General features: G+C 42.4%; 1 protein-coding gene across 3 annotated transcripts in view; it reads left to right on the top strand.

Annotated features, from left to right (window-relative positions):
* Window positions 1-22,204, top strand: part of LNX1 (ligand of numb-protein X 1) — a 98,662-nt gene that overhangs the window by 70,006 nt on the left and 6,452 nt on the right. For 2 of the 3 annotated variants that reach the window (XM_028100643.2, XM_028100644.2), the window contains exons 5-8: window positions 1,607-1,978; window positions 12,920-13,054; window positions 18,898-19,075; window positions 20,889-21,117. In XM_028100643.2, the coding sequence (XP_027956444.1) occupies window positions 1,607-1,978; window positions 12,920-13,054; window positions 18,898-19,075; window positions 20,889-21,117 (914 nt within the window). Of the gene's footprint in view, window positions 1-1,579; window positions 1,979-12,919; window positions 13,055-18,897; window positions 19,076-20,888; window positions 21,118-22,204 lie in introns of all 3 variants that reach the window. The other variant, XM_088021159.1, reaches the window with a different exon arrangement.

Consider the following 22,204-nt stretch of genomic DNA (forward strand, 5'->3'; position numbering starts at 1 on the left):
ACCCAGAGGAGGGTTTCATCCCACTCCTTCTAGGTGGTTGATGGGCCGGCTCCTGACACATCATGTGCTATTTCTCTGGCAAAGAAATTCTTCTTTTTTTGGAATAAGAGGAGAAAGAATTTAAAGCAGTTGTCATAACAATCCTGAAACTCCCACTGGCCTCTGAGGTGGAGGACAAGGCAGGGCCTGTCGAGCTCCAGAGTGTGTCTGCAATGCAGTTGGGTGACACTCTGCACGGCTGCCCTGTAGAGGGAAGGAGCTGTCCTGCCTGGGAGGGTTACGTAATAAGACAATTTGATTCTTAGGGCCTTCAGGTGGCCCTGGCAGGCAAAGGGCTGCCAAGACTGTCTAGCAGAATCCCCTGGTCTTCTCCTGGCCTGGGTGCGATGGGGGAAAGCAGACGCAGGATCAGTGACCAAGCAGAGCAAGAGTTGTGAGCTCTCCTGGGCATGGACAAAAGTGGTGAGCTGCTCTGTGTACGAGAGCCTCCATCCATCCATCCCTGGAGGGGTGGTGAAAAACCGGGATGGTGGGCTGCAGGAAGACCTCTTAAAATTTCACTCTGAGCCTCCTTTAACCATTGGCTGCAAGTACAAGAAATCCTACCCAACCATAGAAATTCAAGAAGGTTGTCTCTCTTCTGCGGGGCCCCTGTCCTTAAGACCCTGTGCGGAGTACAGTGCTGTCGTAAAATTGTTTTCTTGCAAAGCAGTGACTACCACTAGGGGCTGTAGCCTTCCGGCTGGGCCTGCTTAGTCAGAGTAATGAAAACCAGGAAGCCCCATGCAGCATCAGCCCCGCAGATAATGAATGAGGCATAGATGAGAGGGCTGAGCTTCAGGACGTTGAAGTAGAATAAAGAGATGCAGCCTTTCAGTAAGAGAGCCTAGAAACTCATTCACATCAGTTTGTTTGAAACTATACAGATTTTTTTTCCTTTTGTTGAGAACATGGGCAAAAGACCTCATAGGCAGGAACCACCTTAAGACCACACACACACACACACACACACACACACACACACACACACACGTGTACACACACGCACGCATGCACACGTACGCACACATACACACAGTGGCAGGCCACGGAAGTTCCAGGATGGATGACCCAGGGAGAAGAATTCATCTGGAGATCACTGGAAAGAAAGTGTCAGCTCAGTTTAATCTCAACAGCGGTTTAGTGTAATCATTTGAACCTAAGTGGGAAATTTTCTTCTTTTGCCTTTTCCTACTTTTTCTTCCTTTTTTCTCCCCCCCGCTCCCACCCACCCCTTCAGCTGAACGCTGAGTTTGGCAAGCAACAGGAATGAGGGCTGGGACTGTGAATAAATCTGGGGGCCTGTGCAGGGACAGGTTGAAGAGAGATGGCATCCACCGGGAGAGCTGAACAGGCGGCGCAGGTAACACAGAAGGAAAGCGGGGCTAGAAGTAATGTTGGAAGATGGGTGTGTCTGGAGATTTGGACAGAGGAGAAGGTGACAAACCAGAGCAGTCTTTAAGGAAGGGTCCTGCTGATGTTGTGGGCCTAGGCCTTCTAGGAAGTGTTGTGGCAGGTGGAGCTGGCTGATCCGCTCTAGCTTCCGGTCCCCTCCCCCTGCCACCAGGTCAACGGAATGGACATCAGCAACGTGCCTCACAACTATGCCCTGTGCCTCCTGCGGCAGCCATGCCAGGTGCTGCGGCTCACTGTGCTGCGTGAGCAGAAGTTCCAAAGCAGGAACAGCGGACAGGCGCCAGACGCCTATAGGCCCCGCGATGACCATTTTCATGTGATTCTCAACAAAAGCAGCCCTGAGGAGCAGCTTGGAATAAAACTGGTGCGCAGGGTGGATGAGCCTGGGGTATTCATCTTCAACTTGTTGAATGGTGGTGTGGCAGACCGACATGGTCAGCTGGAGGAGAACGATCGCGTGTTAGCCATCAATGGGCACGACCTTCGGTATGGCAGCCCCGAAAGCGCAGCTCATCTGATTCAGGTGAGTCACGGGTCATTGCCAAGATCCTGGCTAGAAACTGCAGGCGTGAGTGGGATGCTCACTACCCTGACCTACCTGCCCTCTTAGTACCATGTGTGACATGTGGTGCCCCCCTTTCCGGGAGTCAAGATTGAAGGACCAGGTAAGAACATTACGCAAGCAAATGATGTGTGTCAGGCTACGGACATTCCCTAAATGTTGCCAGCCATCCAATCTGACTGCCCATAGACACTCAGGGTTATATGCTGCAACCTGATCAGGTTAAGATCACTTAAGATCAGCAGGGTTGTGTCATCTTTGTACCCAGTGTGTTATTTGCAGACTAGGGGTCATTCAGATACATTCTGGACGTATCCAAGACATCTAGAGGTACTAATTCCCATAAGAAACTGTGCCATCTACCCTCCAGGAATCCTGTGGACAGAGACCACTATGGGATTGGCTAAGGCTAAGCCCCATCTCCATGTCTGAATCCAACCTCCTTGGAAAGCCCATGGGAACTCAAGTATGAAGCTAGAAGATTCTAAAAAGAGAGGCATACAAATTATGTTCCCAATAGCCTGACATTGGTTCAAATTAATTCACTTTCCTGACTGGCATAGCATCATCAATCCCTAGCATGTATCTTGTTGCCTTTGGCTGGGTCACCATGGTTTTCTACCGTTTAATGAGCTACCATCTTTATTCTTAGAAGGACAGGCTTCGTTCTGGGCTCTTGTACTCTAACCCATTTATTCACTTCATTTAGCCAAGGTGTATTAATTTTCTGCTCACCTAGACATGTGTCAGGCACAGAGAACACAGAGATGATGGCCTCTTGGACTGTTCTCTCAAAGGAACCCTCAATCTAGTACAGGGGATGGACTTTCTGTAAATAATTGTCATATGGTGTATTAGTAATATAATGGAAAAATTAAGTACAGTGCTGTTTCAGATGTAGAGATTTTTGCTTGCATGGGCCTAGGAATTCTTTATGGAGAAGATCTTGAACTGGAGCTTTGAGGAATCAGAAGTTCTCTAGGTAGAGAAGGCAGGGAGGGTCATTTTAAGGGGATACAACACAAAAGAACATTTCCCTGGAAGCTGGTTAGGAAAAGCATTCATACCTGGAGCATGGTGTATATTTAAAAAAGCAGTCATAGACAAGGCAGGATTGGGAGGCAAGGACCAGATCCATGCTAAGAAGTTCAGACTTTATCCTCAAGGCCATGGGGTGTCATTGGAAGGTTTTAAAAAGGAAGTGACGTGATTTTCTAGATCTCTCTCAGGGTAGTAGAGAACTGATAGGAGAAGGGCCAGATTTGAGGTCTTATCTTATGAAGCATTTGCAATTACCTGGCACACTGCGTCAGCTTGCACTTAGTGACTAAATTATTAATACTTCAAGAGGAGACAGCGAGTCAGCAGTGGCAGTTAAATGAAACTTGTACCAAGTCCTGCTGAGGAGGATCATCAGAAGACAGAGCCTGCTTTCTAGAACTTGGTCACCTAAGCACACACAAGTCTCCGTACCCCGGGTTCCAGCCATGGAGTTCTTCCAGGTGTTGACAGCTCTCTTCACTGTCATGTGTGTGGTATCTTCTCCCTCTTCCTCGAGGAGAACCAAGTAGTGTATGATACTGTCCTTGTAGGTGTGGACAGCCTGAGGCAAAGAGTACAAGGGGGCTTACCCTACTTCCTCTCTCCCCCAGGATAGGAAGCGCGTGTGGTGTGTGGCTCTTGGTGGTGTCCCACTTTCAGAGTGATTCTCAATGTGATGGATGTTCATCTGCTTAACAGGCCCTGAGGCCATAGTCTGTGGAGCAGGTGGAGAAGATCAGAGTTACAGGAGGCATTTCCCCTCTGGACTTTATGCCATCTAGTCCCAAGTCCTTATGCCCAGCTTCAACTTCTCTGAACACCACACCTACGTAACCAACTGCCTACTTGGTATCTCCATGTAAATATGTAAACGGTATCTCAAACTTAATGTCTAAAACCAAATCCTTGACTTTTCCCTCCTCTATTCCTTGTCAAACCTGTTCTTTCCTCAGCCTTTTCCAGTCTCTAGAAACGGCACCATTTGCCCAGTTATTTGGGCCAAAAGAATCTCTTACTCTCTTTAATATGCTCTCTCTGTAATCCATTTCTCACCCCCTCCGTGGCTTCCGTCAGGCATGCTACCACTGGCACTGGGTCTCGGTGAGAGACCTCCCACCTGGCCTTTTGGATTCCACACCTGACTCTACCTCTGCTCTCTACGGCAGTTAGGTGGCCAATCGCCAGTCAGTCCCCTTGTGTCACTCCTGTGCTCAGCTCTCTGATGCTTCCCAAGACACTCAGAGTAAAATTTCCAAATCTTAACAATAACCTTCAGAGCCATATGTAATTTGGCCTTTCGTTACCTTTCTAGCTTCATTTCTTAAGCGAAGTAGAGGGTTTCTAGTCTTCTCATCCTTGCCTTACCATGCTCAGTCACCTTGCCTTCTTGCTACTACTCCTCAAAAGTTGCAAGACCTTTTTCACATCAAGGCTGATGTTCTTGCTATCCCTCTGACTGCAAGAATCTTCCAAATGTCTAACTGCCATGCTTCATTCAGGGCTCCTTAAATGTCACCTTCACTGACCATTTCACTTAAAATAGCTTCTCCCACCCCCAGCTATATATCCTTTATTTAATCTGCTTTATTTTTTCCTACCAACTAATTACTTTATTACCTGTTGGCCTAGTATAGAATAATACAGTATTGTGTATCAAGCACTTACAGAAATGCCTGGCAAGAATAGACACTTGATAAGTATTTGCTGAATGAATAAATTGAGTTGAGTTACAAAAATGTAAATATACAGAAGATTAGATTTTATACATTAATTCCATCTCTTAAGGATTTTTCATCAAACCGTTTACCAAAGAACAAACACCAAATCAACTTTTACATGCTGTTTGTCTCCAAGATGGAATTTCTACATCTTTTCCTCTTGAATTTCTTCAGAATTACCGGTTGAGCACCTTCTAGGTGCCGACGAGTGTGTGGATACAGTGGTAAACAAGACTGACACAGTTCCTGGCCTTGTAGAGCTTGGGGCATATTCTTGTCCCTGATCTCAGATACAGTCAAGTCAGAATTTAGCAGGTGGTTCTAGCCTGTATGTGTCAGCGGGTGAGAACAGAAAATAGATGTTTATGAAAACATTAACCCATGGAAAAGGAAGAATCATTTTTCTCATCATGAACAAACTGCACTCTAAGCATTATTTTTCCCCCACTTTAGAAGTAGACTTTTTAGGTGATCATCAATTTTTTTTTTCGTGTCGTATTTGTCAACTCCTCTGCGGGTCAGTCTGGACTCACATTCTAGAGCTAATCTGCCAACGACACTCCGCAGCAGGCAAAAGAAAAACTCCCTTACTCATGCCATTTGGAAAAATTTTGATTACATGTGGCATTTTACTTTTGTAGATTAATAACAGAAGAAGGAAATTTTTTTCCCTGAGAAAGTAAATTTATGAAGTAAAATCTTGCCTAACAGTGGGACTTCCTAAAAGAGTCTTCTGCTTACTAAACAAAGCCAACGTGCTTTATAAGCAGGGGGAAAGGAAAAAAAAATTCTTTTAAAAACTTGGGCAAAGCTAGTTGGAAAAGAAATGGAAAAAGTAGAGTGCTGGGAAAATCCAGTTAAGCAATCTCAAGAGTGGATTTTATTTATGTGATACTTGTAACACACACCAGGCTGGGGGAATTAAACTTAATACCCTTCAAAGGTGGAGACTCAAGTTACCAACCAATCCTTGGCTGCCTGGCCTTCGTGTATCTCCTCCATGAATCATACTTGCCTTAGAAAGAAATTCCCAGACAACATGTCCTTTTGGTCATGTTTTCTCCCACAGTACCACACTTTTGCCTTTTTCTCCATTATTTCAGGGAAAAGTTATTACAGAGAAGCTACAACTGTTTTAAATTTGACCAACTTACATATGTAGAGTCTTAACCCCCACTTACTCAGCAGCCCCAGGTGTCAGAGCCCAGGAGTGAGTCGGACTCCTCTAGGAGGAGAAGCCCTAAGGAGACAGAAGCTTCAAATATACAGCATTTGACTCCAATATTTGGAGCAGTTGACTCCAATAAACCTAGGACAACTTTATTTTTCTCCATTATCAATTTCTTAATTTTTTGAGCACCATGTCTAGAATCATTGTAGGTGGGATGCCTGGGTGGCTCAGTGGTTAAGCATCTGCCTTCAGCTCAGGTCATGATCCCAGGGTCCTGGGATAGAGTCCCACATCATGCTCCCTGCTCAGCTAGGAGCCTGCTTCTCCCTCTGCCTGCAGCTCCCCCTGCTTGTGTGTGTGCGTGCTCTCTCTCTAACAAATAGATAAATAAAATCTTAAAAAAAAAAAAGATTCCATCTCTCTCTACTAATCAGTGTGCAAATGATTTATGCTGACAATACTATGCCTATTCTGAGATGCTCTCATCTATCTGCAATTCTGGAGCAGTGAGTTCAAATATATACAATTAAGAAATGAAGAAAGTAATTTTGGATTTCAAATTTGAGTCTCCTTCCTGTGTGTTTTTTTCCCTAGGCAACTCCCAAACTTGAGGCAGATGCTGAAAAAAAAATTCAAAGCCATTTGTAAAGGGGATGATAACCTCTAAGTTTTCATTAATACTTACAGATGTGTGAATTTTTGTTCCCTTTGCATGAATTAATATTTAAATTAGAAGTTATTTTATCAAAGAACAACTGGCAACCAGGCCTTTCAGACTTTTCAAAAGAATGTGAGCAGCCTCTAGTCAAAGCCAGAAAGTAAATAATGAACTACTCGTATTACCTACATTTGTTCTGAATATGTGGTTCCTGCTCATGAGTTTTGCACAACTGGAAAAAAGACAGAACTTTTGTCCCCTGGAGCCAGTAAGAACTGCCAGTGAAATAAGACCTGATAGATCAATGTGCTTTTTACAGATCACAGCTAATACAGAGTCAAATCCCCATATAAACCAATTTTCTTAACATGGCACTGTAATAAATTTAATACAAAGGCTAAAGAATACATAAGTGTAAAAACCGTCTTAAGCTGAATTCTTAAAGTCCAGATGATTTTTATACAGGGCTCTAAATTTCATGCATTCATGATAAAGCATGACTTGGTAAACTATACAGCTTTTCAGCTTAGAATTTTGTCAGTGAATCTCATGCACAGCTCCACACTACAAATATTAGGGAATCTATTTTTATTTAATATTAGGGAATGTTGAGGCTACACTGCCCTTCCTACAACTCAAAATATCCCATGTGCATTTTTTTTAACACCATAGAATAGAATCAACCACGAGAATAACTTCTAGATACCATAAAAGAAATGATGTTTGAGGCAAAGGACCTGGGTCATTCTGCTGACTCGGCAATCAGCCACAAGAACTCAACTAAATTCTTATTTTGACCTTGTCATTGACCTCTGTATGACACTGTGTACATCATTAATGTCATCATTAACATCTTAGTCCTTAAAGATGTGCTTCTGGGAGCAGAAGGATGAATATGGAGCTACAGTCAAGAGGGAAAGTAGACCAAATTTCTGTCTCAAATCTTTTTCTACCCTGGTCAAATCCTAAGGTCCAATTCAACACTTTTCTTCAAAGCCTCCTTAATTTCCTTTTTCCTTGGCCAGACTCTGGTTGCTCTTTGCTCACTAAAGTAGCTGCTGCCTCTCCAGCAGAAGATATTCTTGAATTCTTTTAAAAATGTGCCAGGAGCTATGCTAGGAGCTAGTGTTTCAATGATGAACAAATCTGTGCATCTCAGGTTTGCTTGTGCCAAGCTTGTTTTCTAGAAACTCTCCGCTTACAGTGTACCGTGTTAGCTTGTTCAGGAATTCTATTTCTGGAACCCCCAACTTTTTGCTCAGTGAGAGGTATTTTTCTCAGAATTTCTCTTGTTTACTGGAAGAGAGGGGTAGGGCAAGGACTTTGTTTCTGCACCTCGTTGTGTGGTATGCTGCCAGGTCAACAAATGACTGGTGACTTTGGTATTTTTCTAGCCTACCAACTGGTGATGGTTCTGATGCCTCCTGTGGTCTGTATTGTCATGTAGGATCTATGTGCCTTATGTGATCTCAAAGCTAGGCTGTACTGATATGAGATGTTCCTTAGTGAGGCCCTGGGAACCTCCTTGTCATCTTCTAATTAATCACTAATAATGAAGACCAACATCTATGGAGCTCTTGGCTTCACAGAGCTAATCCCCTATGGATGTATGACGTGGCAAAACAGGAACCCCATCACTGAGGTCCTGGGTACAGCTGGTCCATCAGCAAAGAAACTACTCTATATTGGTTCTTCCAGGTCTGATTCTATACACCCCGTGTGTGTACACCCCGCTCAAATTTATTAGAGGGAGTCCAGAGTTCGTCATGCTTTTGAGATGATTTGAAAACATATGAAATATTAAAGAAAGTAGAAATATTTGACCGGGAAAGGAGAAGAGCTAAGAAAGAAGAGGGAGCCTTATCTTCAAGTAAGATCGTCCCACGGAAATTGATCTGGGGCCATCTGAGAGGATATGACTGGAGTCAATGGACAAGCAAGAAAATGGCAGATTTAGTTCAGCCCAAGGACAAACTTTCTAATTAGTGCTATCTAAGAATGGCCCACACTGCCCTGGGACACAGTGAGTTCATGGTCATTGGAGGCACTGAAGCATGAGCTGGGTGACAACATGGCAAAGATTTTGTGGGGGAACTGAAGCCTGGGTTACAGAGAGAATGTTGGCTTAGCTATCTGACATCTCTTCCATATATGTGACTATTTAATGATATGGAACCAGTGCCCCACAATTTCCCAGGGCATTGTGAACACAAAATAGATGAACTGACAAGGATCCTTGAGTAATGGGTGGAAGGGACGCTAAGATGGGGCAACCCCAGAGAGTATAGGAAAAAAAAAAAAACCCATCCCTACTACCATACATTAAAAATCAAAGCTAGACTGTCTCCCTCTGGGATCCTAGGAAAAGAAATGAGTAGAGAACGCAGATGCAGGATGAATTATTTTTTAAGAAATGCTCATTAAAACCTTTGTTGGTGGAACACTAAGGAAAGACAAGCTTATGTTGTTATAAATGCAACTGTAGCTTTCACTTGTCTCTGTAACAAGAGTTCCCCAGTCAAGCATGGGTCGCCTGTGGACCCATACTGGTGTTATAAGGGTTGTGTGTTTATGGTCTCCCTGCTCTGAGCAATAGTCTGGATGCCTAGCAGCTTGGAATTTCCCTGTTTCAGGTTTTTAGAATGTTAAGAACTGTTTTATTTAAGCATATATATTTTTTAAGGCAGCAAATGCTGTAATGCCTGTGGTTTGACTCAATCCTTCACAGTGAATAGGTGAAGCCCTGGGCTAGGTGAGGAGGTCACACCTTGAACTACAGGTGCACTATCAAGTCTCGGTCTGCCCTAGTTCTCACTGGCTGCCTTGGCCATTGCGTGGCCCCACACAGGGCAGAACGGTAGAAAGACGCCCTCTGCTCCAATGTACAGCTCTGCAAAATGCCTCTCCTGCTTTGTGTGGTGGCGTCTTTGATTTTCCATTTCTCTGCTCTGTGAAGTTTCTGATCTGTGTGGTATCCTGACATGATGAACACTTCTTATCGGCCACAGTGGCTTCTGTAGGGAAAAGAGCCATTCCCCGGGCTGAACATGAACGTACAGGATGCTTGCCTTGCAAGACGTCAGCATAGAGCTTTCAGACTCCTCCTTCCAGTTACAAGAGGTGGGATTTTATTATTTTTAAATGGGCTACACCTAAATGAGGCTGCCAGACTATGGTTCCCTTCTATGGCCTCTGCTTAGTCCCGTCATATAAATATTATTGGCAGTCTTGAGTCAAATCTCAAAAGAGCAGAGAAAAATAATCCTTAAATCATCACCCAAAAAGACAAGCCTTATCATGATAAATGCTACTCAGTTTTAACCCTTTGGTTTTCTCTGAATATTAGATTTTTCCTATTTCCTTGGCTAGAAGTAATGGGTTCCAGCCTAGAGAGTCTCGTGTGTGTAGCCCATATCTCTTTCATGGCACCTGTTCCTGACTGTCCCTGAAGTAGGACAAACGGAGGACAGGAGCCATGTCCCCAAGGCTCTTCGTGAAGTGACTGGCCCAGAGCAGGCACATGTCAGCCGTGGAGACAGAACAGCCACCAACAAGCTAAGGTCCCCAGGGGAGAACATGAAGGCCATTAGAAGTGCTTCCCTTTAACTGAAAGAAAGGAGAGAGGGGGTTTAACGCTCGGGCTCTTGGAAGAGGAAGGAGAAATAGGTACAACAGTTAGCCTTTGCAGCTTGTAACCACCGTGTCCAGAGTTTGCCTCGAAAATTGAGGCTGTTTAAAGGAGAAAGAAGAGAGGAAACTTCACCCGAAAAGGATTGTCCTCTAGCCTTGTCTGCTACTCAAGATAGCCACAATTGTGGCTTCCAAGAGATGCAAGAGAGATGCTATCCTACCCGTCTTGTAGCATGCTCTTCCTCTGAGTGTGGTATTGAAGCCAACGGATCTGCTGCACCCATCTTTCTGGCACATAGAATGTGGCTAAGCAATAACAAAGTTTGTCTCCCCTCACCTCCCCCTTCTCACACTTCACCTTCACACCCACAGAAAGAAAGACTTGCTCGTTCTAAGGGCTGTTTCTCAATGCTGGATCTGGCTGCTGCTAAGGGCTAGAGCCGGTACAAACACATTAGCCTATTTTCCACCTGAAAATAGGTGTTTTAGCAGCCTGGAAACCACTTGTTTCCACTTCAAACACTGGGAAAGAAAGTGAATCCGATAGAGTCTCCCTGAGAGCAGTTTGTAAGGTAGCTGGTTAAGAGCCACAGACCCAGCCTTGTAGAGAATTTATTTCCAAGTAAATTGATACCAGGGTTATTTATTGGAGCGTTGTTCCTGCCAACAGCTTACTACCAAAGTCGGCATTTGAAAATCTCTGAGAAATTTGTGTTTGAAATGTGAATTAAACGGCTCTCGCAGGCTGCTCCCTGGCATTTTGAATTTTAGCTCGCAAGTTGATTTGATATAAGTCTCAGATTTTCCTCAATTCTTATGAGGTGCCTAGGTCACGTGATTGCTCCTGGGCCAAGTGAACGTGATACAACATGCAGGCCAAAGACAAACCCACTGCTGAGATCCTTCAAAACATTGGAGTTTCCCTGAAGATAAGGAGCAAATCTGGGCTCAGCAGTTGGAGTTTTGACTGGAGTATTTTCCACTTATCTCTTAGTCATTTTTGCTTCAGAAAGTTCCTAACGATAACCTCATTAGGCTAAGTGAGGCTTACGGTATAAAGAAAGAAACATTATTACAAAATACTCCTCCGGTATAAAGAAAGAAACATTATTACAAAATACTCCTCTAAGAATTGAGTTTAGCTGGCTCATATTGTAGTTCTTCATGTCTGCCGGCTTCATTGTTTCCTGAGCTTGTTATTTTTGTTCTGATGCAAGCTCTATAGGTGATAAGAAACACCAAGGAATTCAAGATAGGCAAAGAACCGAGGGAAGGTATGTAAATGAGCATTGAGTAGACCAGCAAAAGGGATGACTGCGCTTTATGTGAAGGAACATGAGTGAAGGACTTGAACTTGCTTTTCGGGCCCTGTTCAGTAGGATTTTTGTAATTACAGAATTACAGAGACGAATCCACTTGACTGGCCCACCATATCCACCAATAGACATTCTTAATGCACTTTAGAGGTTGTTTTTAAAATTTCCTCTGATTTACAGCTACTCAGTTGATGATCCCTACGTTTCAAGAGAGCTCTGAGAAGAAATGTTTATTAACGTAAGGATGCAAAACCATGAAGGTTTGGGCTGGTTGGACAACCGTGGGGATCTGAATTCATTGATGGGGCTCTGATTGATTAAGGTTTTAAAAACAAGGTCGTCCTTCATGACCTGATTTTTCCATGGTCTGATAGCCATACCTGTAAAGGAAGAAAGGCAGGTGGGCCAATGTCCATCTCTGCTGTTGTGGTGAGCGGTCAGGGGATGGGTTGAAGAGAACCAGCCCAGAAATTTACTCCTCTCTTTTCCACCTTGTCCCCAAATCTAGTCTTTCTTGGGGACCTTTCTAATCAACTCTGGGCCATCAGGGAGCTTTGTTAATGTACAGTTCACAGGGCTAAGGTCTCCTCTGTCTGCCTTGTGGATCTGGAGCCTCAGTAGTCAGCAGTTGTGGGAAAATGAGTAATGCTCTCAAACAGAAATGAAATTCATCTGTGGCAGAAAGCCAATTTGTAAGTTTATGGTGTGGAGTGGACCTCCCCAGTAAGCAATGTATTTGTTTGGAATGTTCTGGGCAAGCATCAGTGTGTATGGCAGAGAGGAAGACAAGTCAGAATTAGTGATAGTCCCATAAAAAATAAATGATCAAGGCAAAGGCCTTTAATCAGACTGTCCTGGAACCTCTTAAGTCATCCCTGTATTGCTAAAGTGTTCATCCTTTCCCATGCCTACGTGTCTAGCACTGTAGATGCAGGATTTCTCTTCCTATGGTAGTAGAGTTGCTGCCACCAACTCTGTTCCTTTTTCTGTACTGTTTACCTTAGGTCCAGGTTTTAGACTTTACACTGTGTACTCTGTTCTATCTGAGAAGTCCTTCAGCTGTGGCTTGTGTGCAATGGAGCTGTCCTTTAAAAATAACAACGTTTGATGATGTCTTTACAAAAAACTGTTGCATAAGTCAAACCTTCCCTAGTTTTTCCCTTGAAGCAGGTTGCATTCCCTGATTTAAAGATAAAGGAAATAATTCTCATGTTCTTGCCAAATTACAAAATGGGCACTGCCATGAGAAATACTAGATGCCATTTGTTTCCATTAGAGTAGAATAAAACTCGTATGTTGGTAAGCCCCTGGTGCCGGCCGTGTTGGATGGAAGCTCTGAGTGGCTAATGTCTGTGTCTTCTCCCCCAGGCCAGTGAAAGGCATGTTCACCTCGTCGTGTCCCGCCAGGTTCGGCTGCAGACTCCTGACATCTTTCAGGATGCTGGCTGGAACAGCAACAGCAGCCGGTCCCCGGGGCCAGGGGGCAGGAGCAGCACTCCCAAGGTGAGCCCCAGCTGGAGTATGTCCGCTCCTCCTGCAGGAAGCTATTTCTTGTGAAGGCTGCACACTTTAACCTTTCTAAGTGTAACCTCTGGACTTCATCACCTGAACACTGTTTGACTTGGCTTGTAAAACAAAAAGCCTGAGGTCCCATCCTCAGGACCTGGTGAGATAACAGATGTCTCCCATCCAAGCAAGAGCGAAGAAGGTGCAGGAGAGTTTTGAAACTTTATCTTATAGACTTCACATGGGGGACATAATTTCAAGTAAAAGCCAAATATATGTCATGTTTTTCCAATAGTCATTTTGCTTAAGGACCGTTTTCATTCATTTTGAAATGAAATGGGATTTGCTTGGTTTTTGACTTTCGAAGTTCCCAGTCTGCCTGAAAATTATTTTATGAAAAATTAAATTATTATAATTATATATTATATTTAATATAAATTAAAATAATTCCTCTGTTAATTTTAGTATGTTTGTTTTTGCAGAAGAGCCCAGGAAGATAATATAAACACTTGAAGTTCATGTAACATTATGGAGTAGTGGTGGGTGATGGGGCAAATCAGAAAGCAGATGCCCTATGTTATAGCATTTAAATTCAGAAATAATGTAAAGTAATATGGATTAAGCAGAATGCATCTATAGGCTGAATGTATCCTTCAGGCCAGCAATTTGAGCCTCTCTTTCAATGAGGTGACTTAGCCCAATTTGTACTTCTGTCTGTGTCTTCTATTAGAAGCAATGCCATGATCTCTCCATTGGATGGGTATCTAAAGCAACACAGACCTTGCTCAGTCCAAATTCAGAGTCCCATAGCCTTGGCTTGGAATCCTATTGTGATGGTAATGAGTTTCTAGCCAGTTCTCCTAAGATCTGATTTCATTAAGTCACTTGTAACTAAAGAAAAAAAAAATCTATAGGTAGCCCATTCATCTTGCAAGAGATTAAGGAATGCCTATCATAGCAATCAGAACATATCAGGCTGTGTTTCAGTTTGGAATTACAAGTTTGGGTTTTTGAGTAATGGATGCAGAAACAAGACTCAAAATTTTGATTTTGAAATGTGCCATTAATGATACAGCCTATGAGACCACACCCCCACCTCTTTCTGCAGCCAGCTAGCCAGCCGTGTCCCATAAATCCATAAATTCCAGGCTTATTTACAGTAAGCAATCTAGACAGACCAGGCAACTCCTGCTATTTTTTTGTGGATAAGGACTCCCTGGTGTCTTTTTTTAGTAAATACCATTAGTGTGTTTAAATTAAACTAATGGTATTTATTAATGGAAAACTAGTTTATTAGCGTAATCTAATTAATCTAATTAATTATAGCTGGATTAACTAGACCATATTGTATTTTAGCTCATTAAACCACTAAGCATGAGTCTTCTACCAGCACTGTGGGTCTATAATCCCTTCCACCTAACCACCACAAATCATGGAAACAGCTGGGATGAGCTGTTCAAATTTTTGCTGCAATCTATGTCATGTATCCAACTCCTGTAAAACATACAGAACAAATTGGCCCTATTGGGACATTGTAATATTTTCATTTTAACTTATAGTTCTGTCTGTCTTCTGAGATGCCCCCCCCCCCCACACACACGTACGTGGCCTATTTAAAATAAAACTAAGCCATATATGGCTCTTTGATGATTTAGGTTTTTATGATCCTACTAAGCTTTGTTTTATCTAGGAAACAAGATGGCTTTTTGAAAGTAGGAGCTTAAATGAGTCAGAGAAATACCAAAGGCGGCAAACCAAGACTTGTGAGACAGAAAAGTTTGTAGCCAACTGAAAAGTTAAAGACAAATAGGTGTCAAATGTAGGCATGTGGCTACCTCTGTGGGAGAGGAAAGTGACCAGAGAGAAATCACAGAGAGACTTCAACTCTAGTGGCACCCATATTTCTGACACTGGGTTGTAAGGTACATGGGTAGGTCATTATGTTCATCTTTATATATTTTTTTATAAATCTAAAATGTTTTATTTTATTTTATTTTATTTTTTATTTTAAAGATTTTATTTATTTATTTGAGAGAGAGAATGAGATAGAGAGAGAGAGCACGAGAGGGGGGAGTCAGAGAGAGGAGCAGACTCCCTGCTGAGCAGGGAGCCCGATGCGGGAGGCGATCCCGGGACTCCAGGATCATGACCTGAGCCGAAGGCAGTCGCTTAAAGAACTGAGCCACCCAGGCACCCTAAAATGTTTTATTTTAAAAATCCCAGTATTTTATAAAGTATGTATTTTTATAGCTAAGTGATAAGTAGACTAGTGCTCATGATGTTTTTGAATCAGCTTGAATTAGTTCATACTAAATTGTGTTTTTGAACATTAGGGAACATCCTGAGGTCTCTAAAGTAGAGAAGGGGGGTTGGGAGAAAACCCAGATGGAAAAGAAGATCTCTGTCGTATTTAACTCTCTTTCTCCCCCAACCAGAGTCCAGCCACTCTGCATGGGAAAGGTTCATGGTGGTACTTGGGTTTTCCATTGTTAACATGGGTGTCTCTCTCTGGTGGGGAAGGCAGATGGCTGACAAAAACACAGGACAAAGGACACATTCCCATTTGTGGTAGCCCAGTCATTTGTGTGGAGCCCATAGATGCTTGAAACCTTCCCTTATTCAGCACAGCAAGGCTGTTGGGTAAGCCCTGGGTAAGTGTGGAAGAAGACTCCGCTCTCCAGATTCGTTTTAATGTTGAGTCTCAGTTTTTCTGCCTGGACACATTTAAGTGTGAATAAATAGAAATAATATTTCTTTCCCTTTCCTCAAAGATACCTGGCCAATTTGTACATTATTCAAGGAATATTTATTCACAACAAAATAATTAGGGCCTCATTTATTTCTATTAACTGGTGTGGCTGGTGAGAAGCCATTTCTGGAATATTTCATAAGATATGTAATTTTGCCACTTTCAATGAATTTAGTGACACTTTTTTTAATGAAATATTCTCAGATCAAAGGTGTTTCTTCAGTCACAGGTGTGCCCTACATGGGCATTCTACCCCACTTCATATATGAGGTTGGGAGAGCTTTGAGTGATGACGGTATTACAAGATCTCCAAAGATATTACTATGAGAAATCCAAATAACAATGAAATGTGTTTAAACTTACTACCTAGAAAGGCAATTAAATTATTGGAATCTTCTTTTCCTCTTGTAAATAGGGCAAATCTTGTAAATATTGATAAAACCCAGTATATGCAAAATTGTGGGAAATCGGCAAGTTCACAATGTATTGGTGAGAGTATAGGTGATCGAACCATTTCCTATGTATCAAAATGTAAAATGCCCGGTCTCTTTGATTCAGCAGTTGTACTTTTAGGACATTAGCCCAAGGAAATATTTATACAAGTGCACAAGATATGTGTCTAAGGATGTTCACAGTGACACTGTTTAATTTTGCAAGAAGCTTATAAACAACAAAAATGGTCCTCAGTCGGGGGATAGGACATATCCACATGATGAAGTACTAGGCGGCTGTTCAAGAATGCAATAGAGTGTGTGTGTGTGTGTGTGTGAGTGTGTGTACGTACACATACATTTTTTAATGTGAAAAGATGTCCTTGTTTTCCAGAGCATGCCATACTGTGTTTTTAGACATCACCTTGGGAGACTGATTCGCTACTCCTACAATATCCCTGGCTTCCGTGTGGAAATAATGGAGGAAAACACTTCTTTTTGAGGATCAGGAGTACATGCTTTATGAATATCCACAGGAAAGAGCTGAAACAACAGAGCAGCCAGGAGGAGTCTCTAGGTTTAGAACTTTGCCCTGAGTTGTGGGCATTTCAGAACTGCCTGCATTTCCAAGCAGGGCTCTTCTGAGAGATGTTTGTGATTAAGGCAGAGACATGCAGCATCTAACTGCTTTGTGGGAGAGAAGAGTCATGAACTGAGAATGGACCTGGAGAGCACCTCCAGAACTCCTCTGGAGCGCTAGGACCACTGCGTTCATACAGTTACTTATTTGTCTTATGTTGAACCTTTGCCCTGAAGAAGTTCCCATTTCAGTTTTATAACTCACTTCTGATAACCAGTCTCTTCAAGGTTCTGGGGTTTATAGAGACACACAACCCAGGCCTTCCGAGTACTAATTGTAACATACACCTGGCCATAGTAGTTTGTAATTCCTGATTTAGTATTCTGTTACTACCAAAAACAATTTGTGGCAACTTGTAATTTAACCATCCATTTATTTGACAAACAGAGTTACCATCTTTAATGTGCTAAATGCTATATTCAGTGCTAGGGATATAGTAACAGGCTACTACTGGATACAATAAGGCCATTAAAACAGGCATGGGTAATTTTATACCTTAGAAAATTGTGAGATATAAATGCACAAAAAACCTAGGCTTATCTTCATAATGAAGTGTTAAAAATGGACTCTTGTGGGGCGCCTGGGTGGCTCAGATGGTTGGGCATCTGCCTTCGGCTCGGGTCATGATCCCGGGGTCCTGGAATCGAGTCCCACATTGGGCTCTCTGCTCCTTGGGAGCCTGCTTCTCCCTCTGCTTCTCTTTCTCTCTCTCTCTCCTCCTCTGTCTCTCATGAATAAATAAATAAAATCTTTTTAAAAAAATGGACTCTTGTGCATGCAGGCAATAGTTCTATATGATGTTAACCATCAACTTTACAGAAATTTAATTATCATTCACTTGATTTGTTGAATAGATAATACATTCACAGGATTCAAAAAATGGAAAGTATGCATGAAAGAGCCTCCCACCCATGCCTGATCTGTCCGGTTCCCACCTTCACACCCATAAAGCCACTTTCTTGTTTCCAGAGTGTCTTCATGAAATGCAAATATTAATACAATTTCTCCTCCCCCTTTTTAAACAGAAGGAATATACTTACACTTTCTTTTGTACCCTGATTTTTTTTTACCAGATACATTTTTAAATTTTCTTTCTTTAGATACAACTGTAAGCTGTGTTTTGAGCTATAGACTTCTCTGAGGTCTGATCGAATATTATAAATATTTATTTGCAGTGCACATTCCCATTTATACCCCTAGGTCATTGCACAAGCAGGGAGGAGAACACATTTTCAGAAAAATTATATGTTGATATGTACTCATTGATAAACATGCCCTTGACTGACTGTCTTATTGCTCCAAGATAACACTGCATGTAGCTTTGAATGTTTTTAGTCTAGAGTTGCTGAACTGAAATCACAGTTCTCTTAATTTGCTTTTCGAAAGTCGGTCCTCAGTGTATGCTATACAATGTGTACACTATATTTTTATGTAATTAAAGGGTAGAACGGCATATTACTTAGAAATGCTGAAGTAAGAGTAAAGATGCTAATTGGAGAGAACCCAGTCAGTAGGGAGTTTTTAGAGTGGAATATCTATGAAATCCATTATTTTTCCTTAAGGAGTTCTATAATTGAGTCCCTCCTTAAATTAAACTGAGACTATTTAATTAAAATACTGTTACTTTTTTTTTAACTTAGAAAAAAATTCCTGCTACTCATGAATGACAAGCTTTTTATGAGATACTACTATCAGGAATAAATGAGTCACTTGAGAAATTTTGGGTGCAGTTCACTTTGCATGCTTACTATTTCTCCAGTGGCCTCCAACCTGTTCCTCTTCCATTTCTTCCATTCCCGTTCGAAATGCAAACTTTCTCTGAATCAGCCTATAGAATTTGGAATAATACAACTGCTGAGGATGGGGGATAAAGCCAGGGTTCTCTCTGCATGTGTCTTTCTCTGTGAGACCAAAGACTACCGTCACAGATTGATCCAACTTGGGTAGTTTTTGTATGTAGGAAATGCAAACCCTCTTGTAAGCAGATGTGCTATGTTTGTTTTTCTGTCTGTGCCTTTAGCCCCTCCATTCTGTGGTCACTTGCCGTGAGAAGGTGGTAAGTGTCCAAAAAGACCCCAGTGAATCTCTCGGCATGACTGTTGCTGGCGGAGCATCACATAGGGAATGGGATTTGCCTATCTACGTCATCAGTGTTGAGCCCGGAGGAGTCATAAGCAGAGATGGAAGAATAAAAACAGGTAAAAAGACACTTAAGGTACTGGGGCAGTGGGGTGTTAAAATGAGTTAGCAGCTTGCTGGGTTAGGTCACTGCTTCCAGAAATAATGAGAGGATTAGACACTGAGCTGCCTAGGACCTCTGTTACCCATTGACCATGATTGGTTTTGGTATACCTGCTGGACTGGGTTTCACCCCTCTTAGTTTGTGTGTGTTGATGTGGGCCACTTGGCTTGCTAATAAAGTGAGTACCTGCAAAATATGCCAAGAAGTAATGGGGAACTTCTACAGTTATGAGCAAGTGGCCTCAACAGAATAGCATAATTTTGTTCCATTCTTTCTAAGTGATTCTTTGCTGGATTGATCCTGTGATGAACCTATTCATGAATTGTTCCATTTTATGGGTTGGATGGGAGAAATACTTTCATAGATTTTGAGTCAATGAATATTAAGTGAAAGTACCATGCTAGGTTCTTTCCCACTCTTAAAAAAAAAAGTGTTTCATTATTTTAATCATGTGTGCTGGGCTACTTTGAATGAAGGAAAGGGATGTCACATATGTATCCTTAATAATAAATTTCCATGAGTGGGTAGCTCAGATGGTTGAGCAACTATGTCATTTAAGGGCTTAGATTCAAGAGTTCAATGTGAAGTTTCTGAAGTACAGTTGCTTGGCCTGAGGAGCCACAGGGGGGTAGCATGGTAAGGGATTTCTTTGGCCAACCTAACAGTGCATCTTTTGGGGTTAGGCAAGACTCCAACCCTTTCCCATATGTCTCTTCCTATCTTTTTACTCTTGCTATGGCTATTCTGTGTGAAAAAGATGATATTCAATGGAGGCAGAAGATCAGGAGAGAGAGAAAAGACTAGAAATTGGAGGTAGGAGAGGTATGTGTTTTGGTTTGTCTTGCTCTTCCTTTTCACCCAAGCACCTGGGTGGAGAATGATGAGGTTCACCAAGAAGTGACTTGTTAGCAAGAGAACGTGAGCAGAGGATTGTGTAGTATGGTGTGTGGAAATGGCCTTGTACATAGTAGGTGCTTACCCAACAGTAGGAGTATTACCTTTGCAGTGAACCACAATGTTAACTCCCTTTTCCCTCTTCAAGAGCGTAGTTCCAGTTCATTTTTCTTAACTGCTATAGACTCCTCTGCCAGACCCTTTCAGGGGTAGTCTCTTATTCACTCATGCAATCCATATTTATTGGGTGCCTACCACATGCCAGGCTCTATGCAGGCACTCGGAGCTTTTGCTAAACGCTCTCCCTTTGTGCTAAAAACGAGAAACAAGACATGAAGAAGTAGGTTTTCTTGGATTAAATAGTAAACAAGGCTAATTTATCTTCCTTCTTTCCTTTTTTAAATTTTTTAATTTTTTTTAAAGATTTTATTTACTTGACAGAGAGAGACAGTGAGAGAGAGAACACAAGCAGGGGGAGCGGAAGAAGGAGAAGCAGTCTCCCGGCTGAGCAGGGAGCCCGATATGGGGCTCGATCCCAGGACTCTGGGATCATGACCTGAGCCAGAGGCAGACGCTTAACGATTGAGCCACCCAGGCGCCCCTCTTTCCTTTTTTTTTTTTTAAAGGCAAGAGCCAAACACTAATGGGTATGCTTTAGAAACCTCCAAACATAACTTACCAATGCCTTGAAACATGCACACGCTAACCGTTTGCTATTCGAGAACTCAGCCTTATGCCAATGCAGGAGGCTAATGACAAGCCCCCTTCACCTCACTCACTCCCCCGCATCCTGCTCAGTCCTTTCTCCTTGGCACTTTTACAAAGTTCTTGTTTGCACTCTTACTAAGGACGGCTTCTGCTTCTCTGGCCATTAGGTGACATCTTATTAAATGTGAATGGGATTGAACTAACAGAAGTCAGCCGGAGTGAGGCAGTTGCGTTATTGAAAAGTACATCCTCCTTGGTGGTTCTTAAAGCTTTGGAAGTCAAAGAACGTGAGCCCCAGGAAGCTCCAGGCAGCCCAGCAGCCCTGGACTCCAACCACAACATGGCCCCAGCCGGAGACTGGTCCCCCTCCTGGACCATGTGGCTGGAATTACCACGGTGAGTCCCAACATGACCTGCTTGGAGAGGTGTGGAAGGAAACAATTACATTTCTTAGAGCACTCTTTTATTCTTTTGGGCTGATTCATGGCACTAGCATCTTCATGAGTCCCAGGTTTGACTGTAAGACTATTTGAAATAATTCTGTCTTCTCTTCTGTTACTGAAACTGCATGCACAAAGCCCAGGGCAGGGTGAAAGGCTGGACATGGAAACATTGCTATCCACTCATGTTGAGGACCTTGGAGCTCGCCTGTATGGTTGTATCAGTTGCTCATGCAGCGGAGAACTCAGCTGACAAGGACAGAAGGCTAAAATCCAGCCTTCTGGAACCCACCATGGAGCCAGGGGAAGGATTACCTTTCCCTAATTTGCTAGTGGCAATCCTCAGAACTTGCCATGGAGGTAAAACCCTTCATTGGTTTTACCTCCTTAGCATTGGTGGGGCCCTAGCTGAACATAATGCAGAAGAACATTTTGCCTGTACCCAGATGTTTGAGCATGTGCTGATTGAGGGTATGTCTCAGTCTCTTTCTCCCTAGTTCCTACTCTTGTAAAGTTCTTTTATAAAACTTCAGGAAGCAGCTAGGTTGTCATTTTAGTGAGATGTAACTAGAGCTTTACAGTGAAGCCATTAAATTGTCTCAGACACTCCAGGCAAATTTTTAAGGGAAGCTTTACTAAATGACTAAATGCAGAAATTAAATATTCAAAGGACAGATAAATTGGGGTTTGCACACCTGCATCAGAGCATGAATCCTTGGCCTTCAAAGGATTGCCTTACAAATTCCAAATGCATGATTTAAATGTTAAGTATTAGTCACTGAAGATGAAGTGCCATAGGATTAACTGAATGAAAGTAGGATGTTTCGTTTTAGTGCATTTTTCTTGAGGGTGGAGATAGGATGGTTTCTCTGTTTTTCTTTTCTTTTTCAAATTTTAAATGAGGTTTTAAAAAACCTCCCTGTCTCAAATACACTGACCTAGATTCCTTTTTGAGCCTTTCTTAGTTGATAAATTATTTTTAAAATAAGTATATTTTTAAACAGTTAAAAAACTGAGCATTGAGGCTGTTTGAAAAGCTTCAA

Source organism: Eumetopias jubatus, unplaced genomic scaffold (genome assembly GCF_037043125.1).
Source record: "Eumetopias jubatus isolate StellerSeaLion01/CBP00866 unplaced genomic scaffold, mEumJub1_p1.0 scaffold_2, whole genome shotgun sequence".
In the NCBI taxonomy this organism is placed as follows: domain Eukaryota; kingdom Metazoa; phylum Chordata; class Mammalia; order Carnivora; family Otariidae; genus Eumetopias; species Eumetopias jubatus.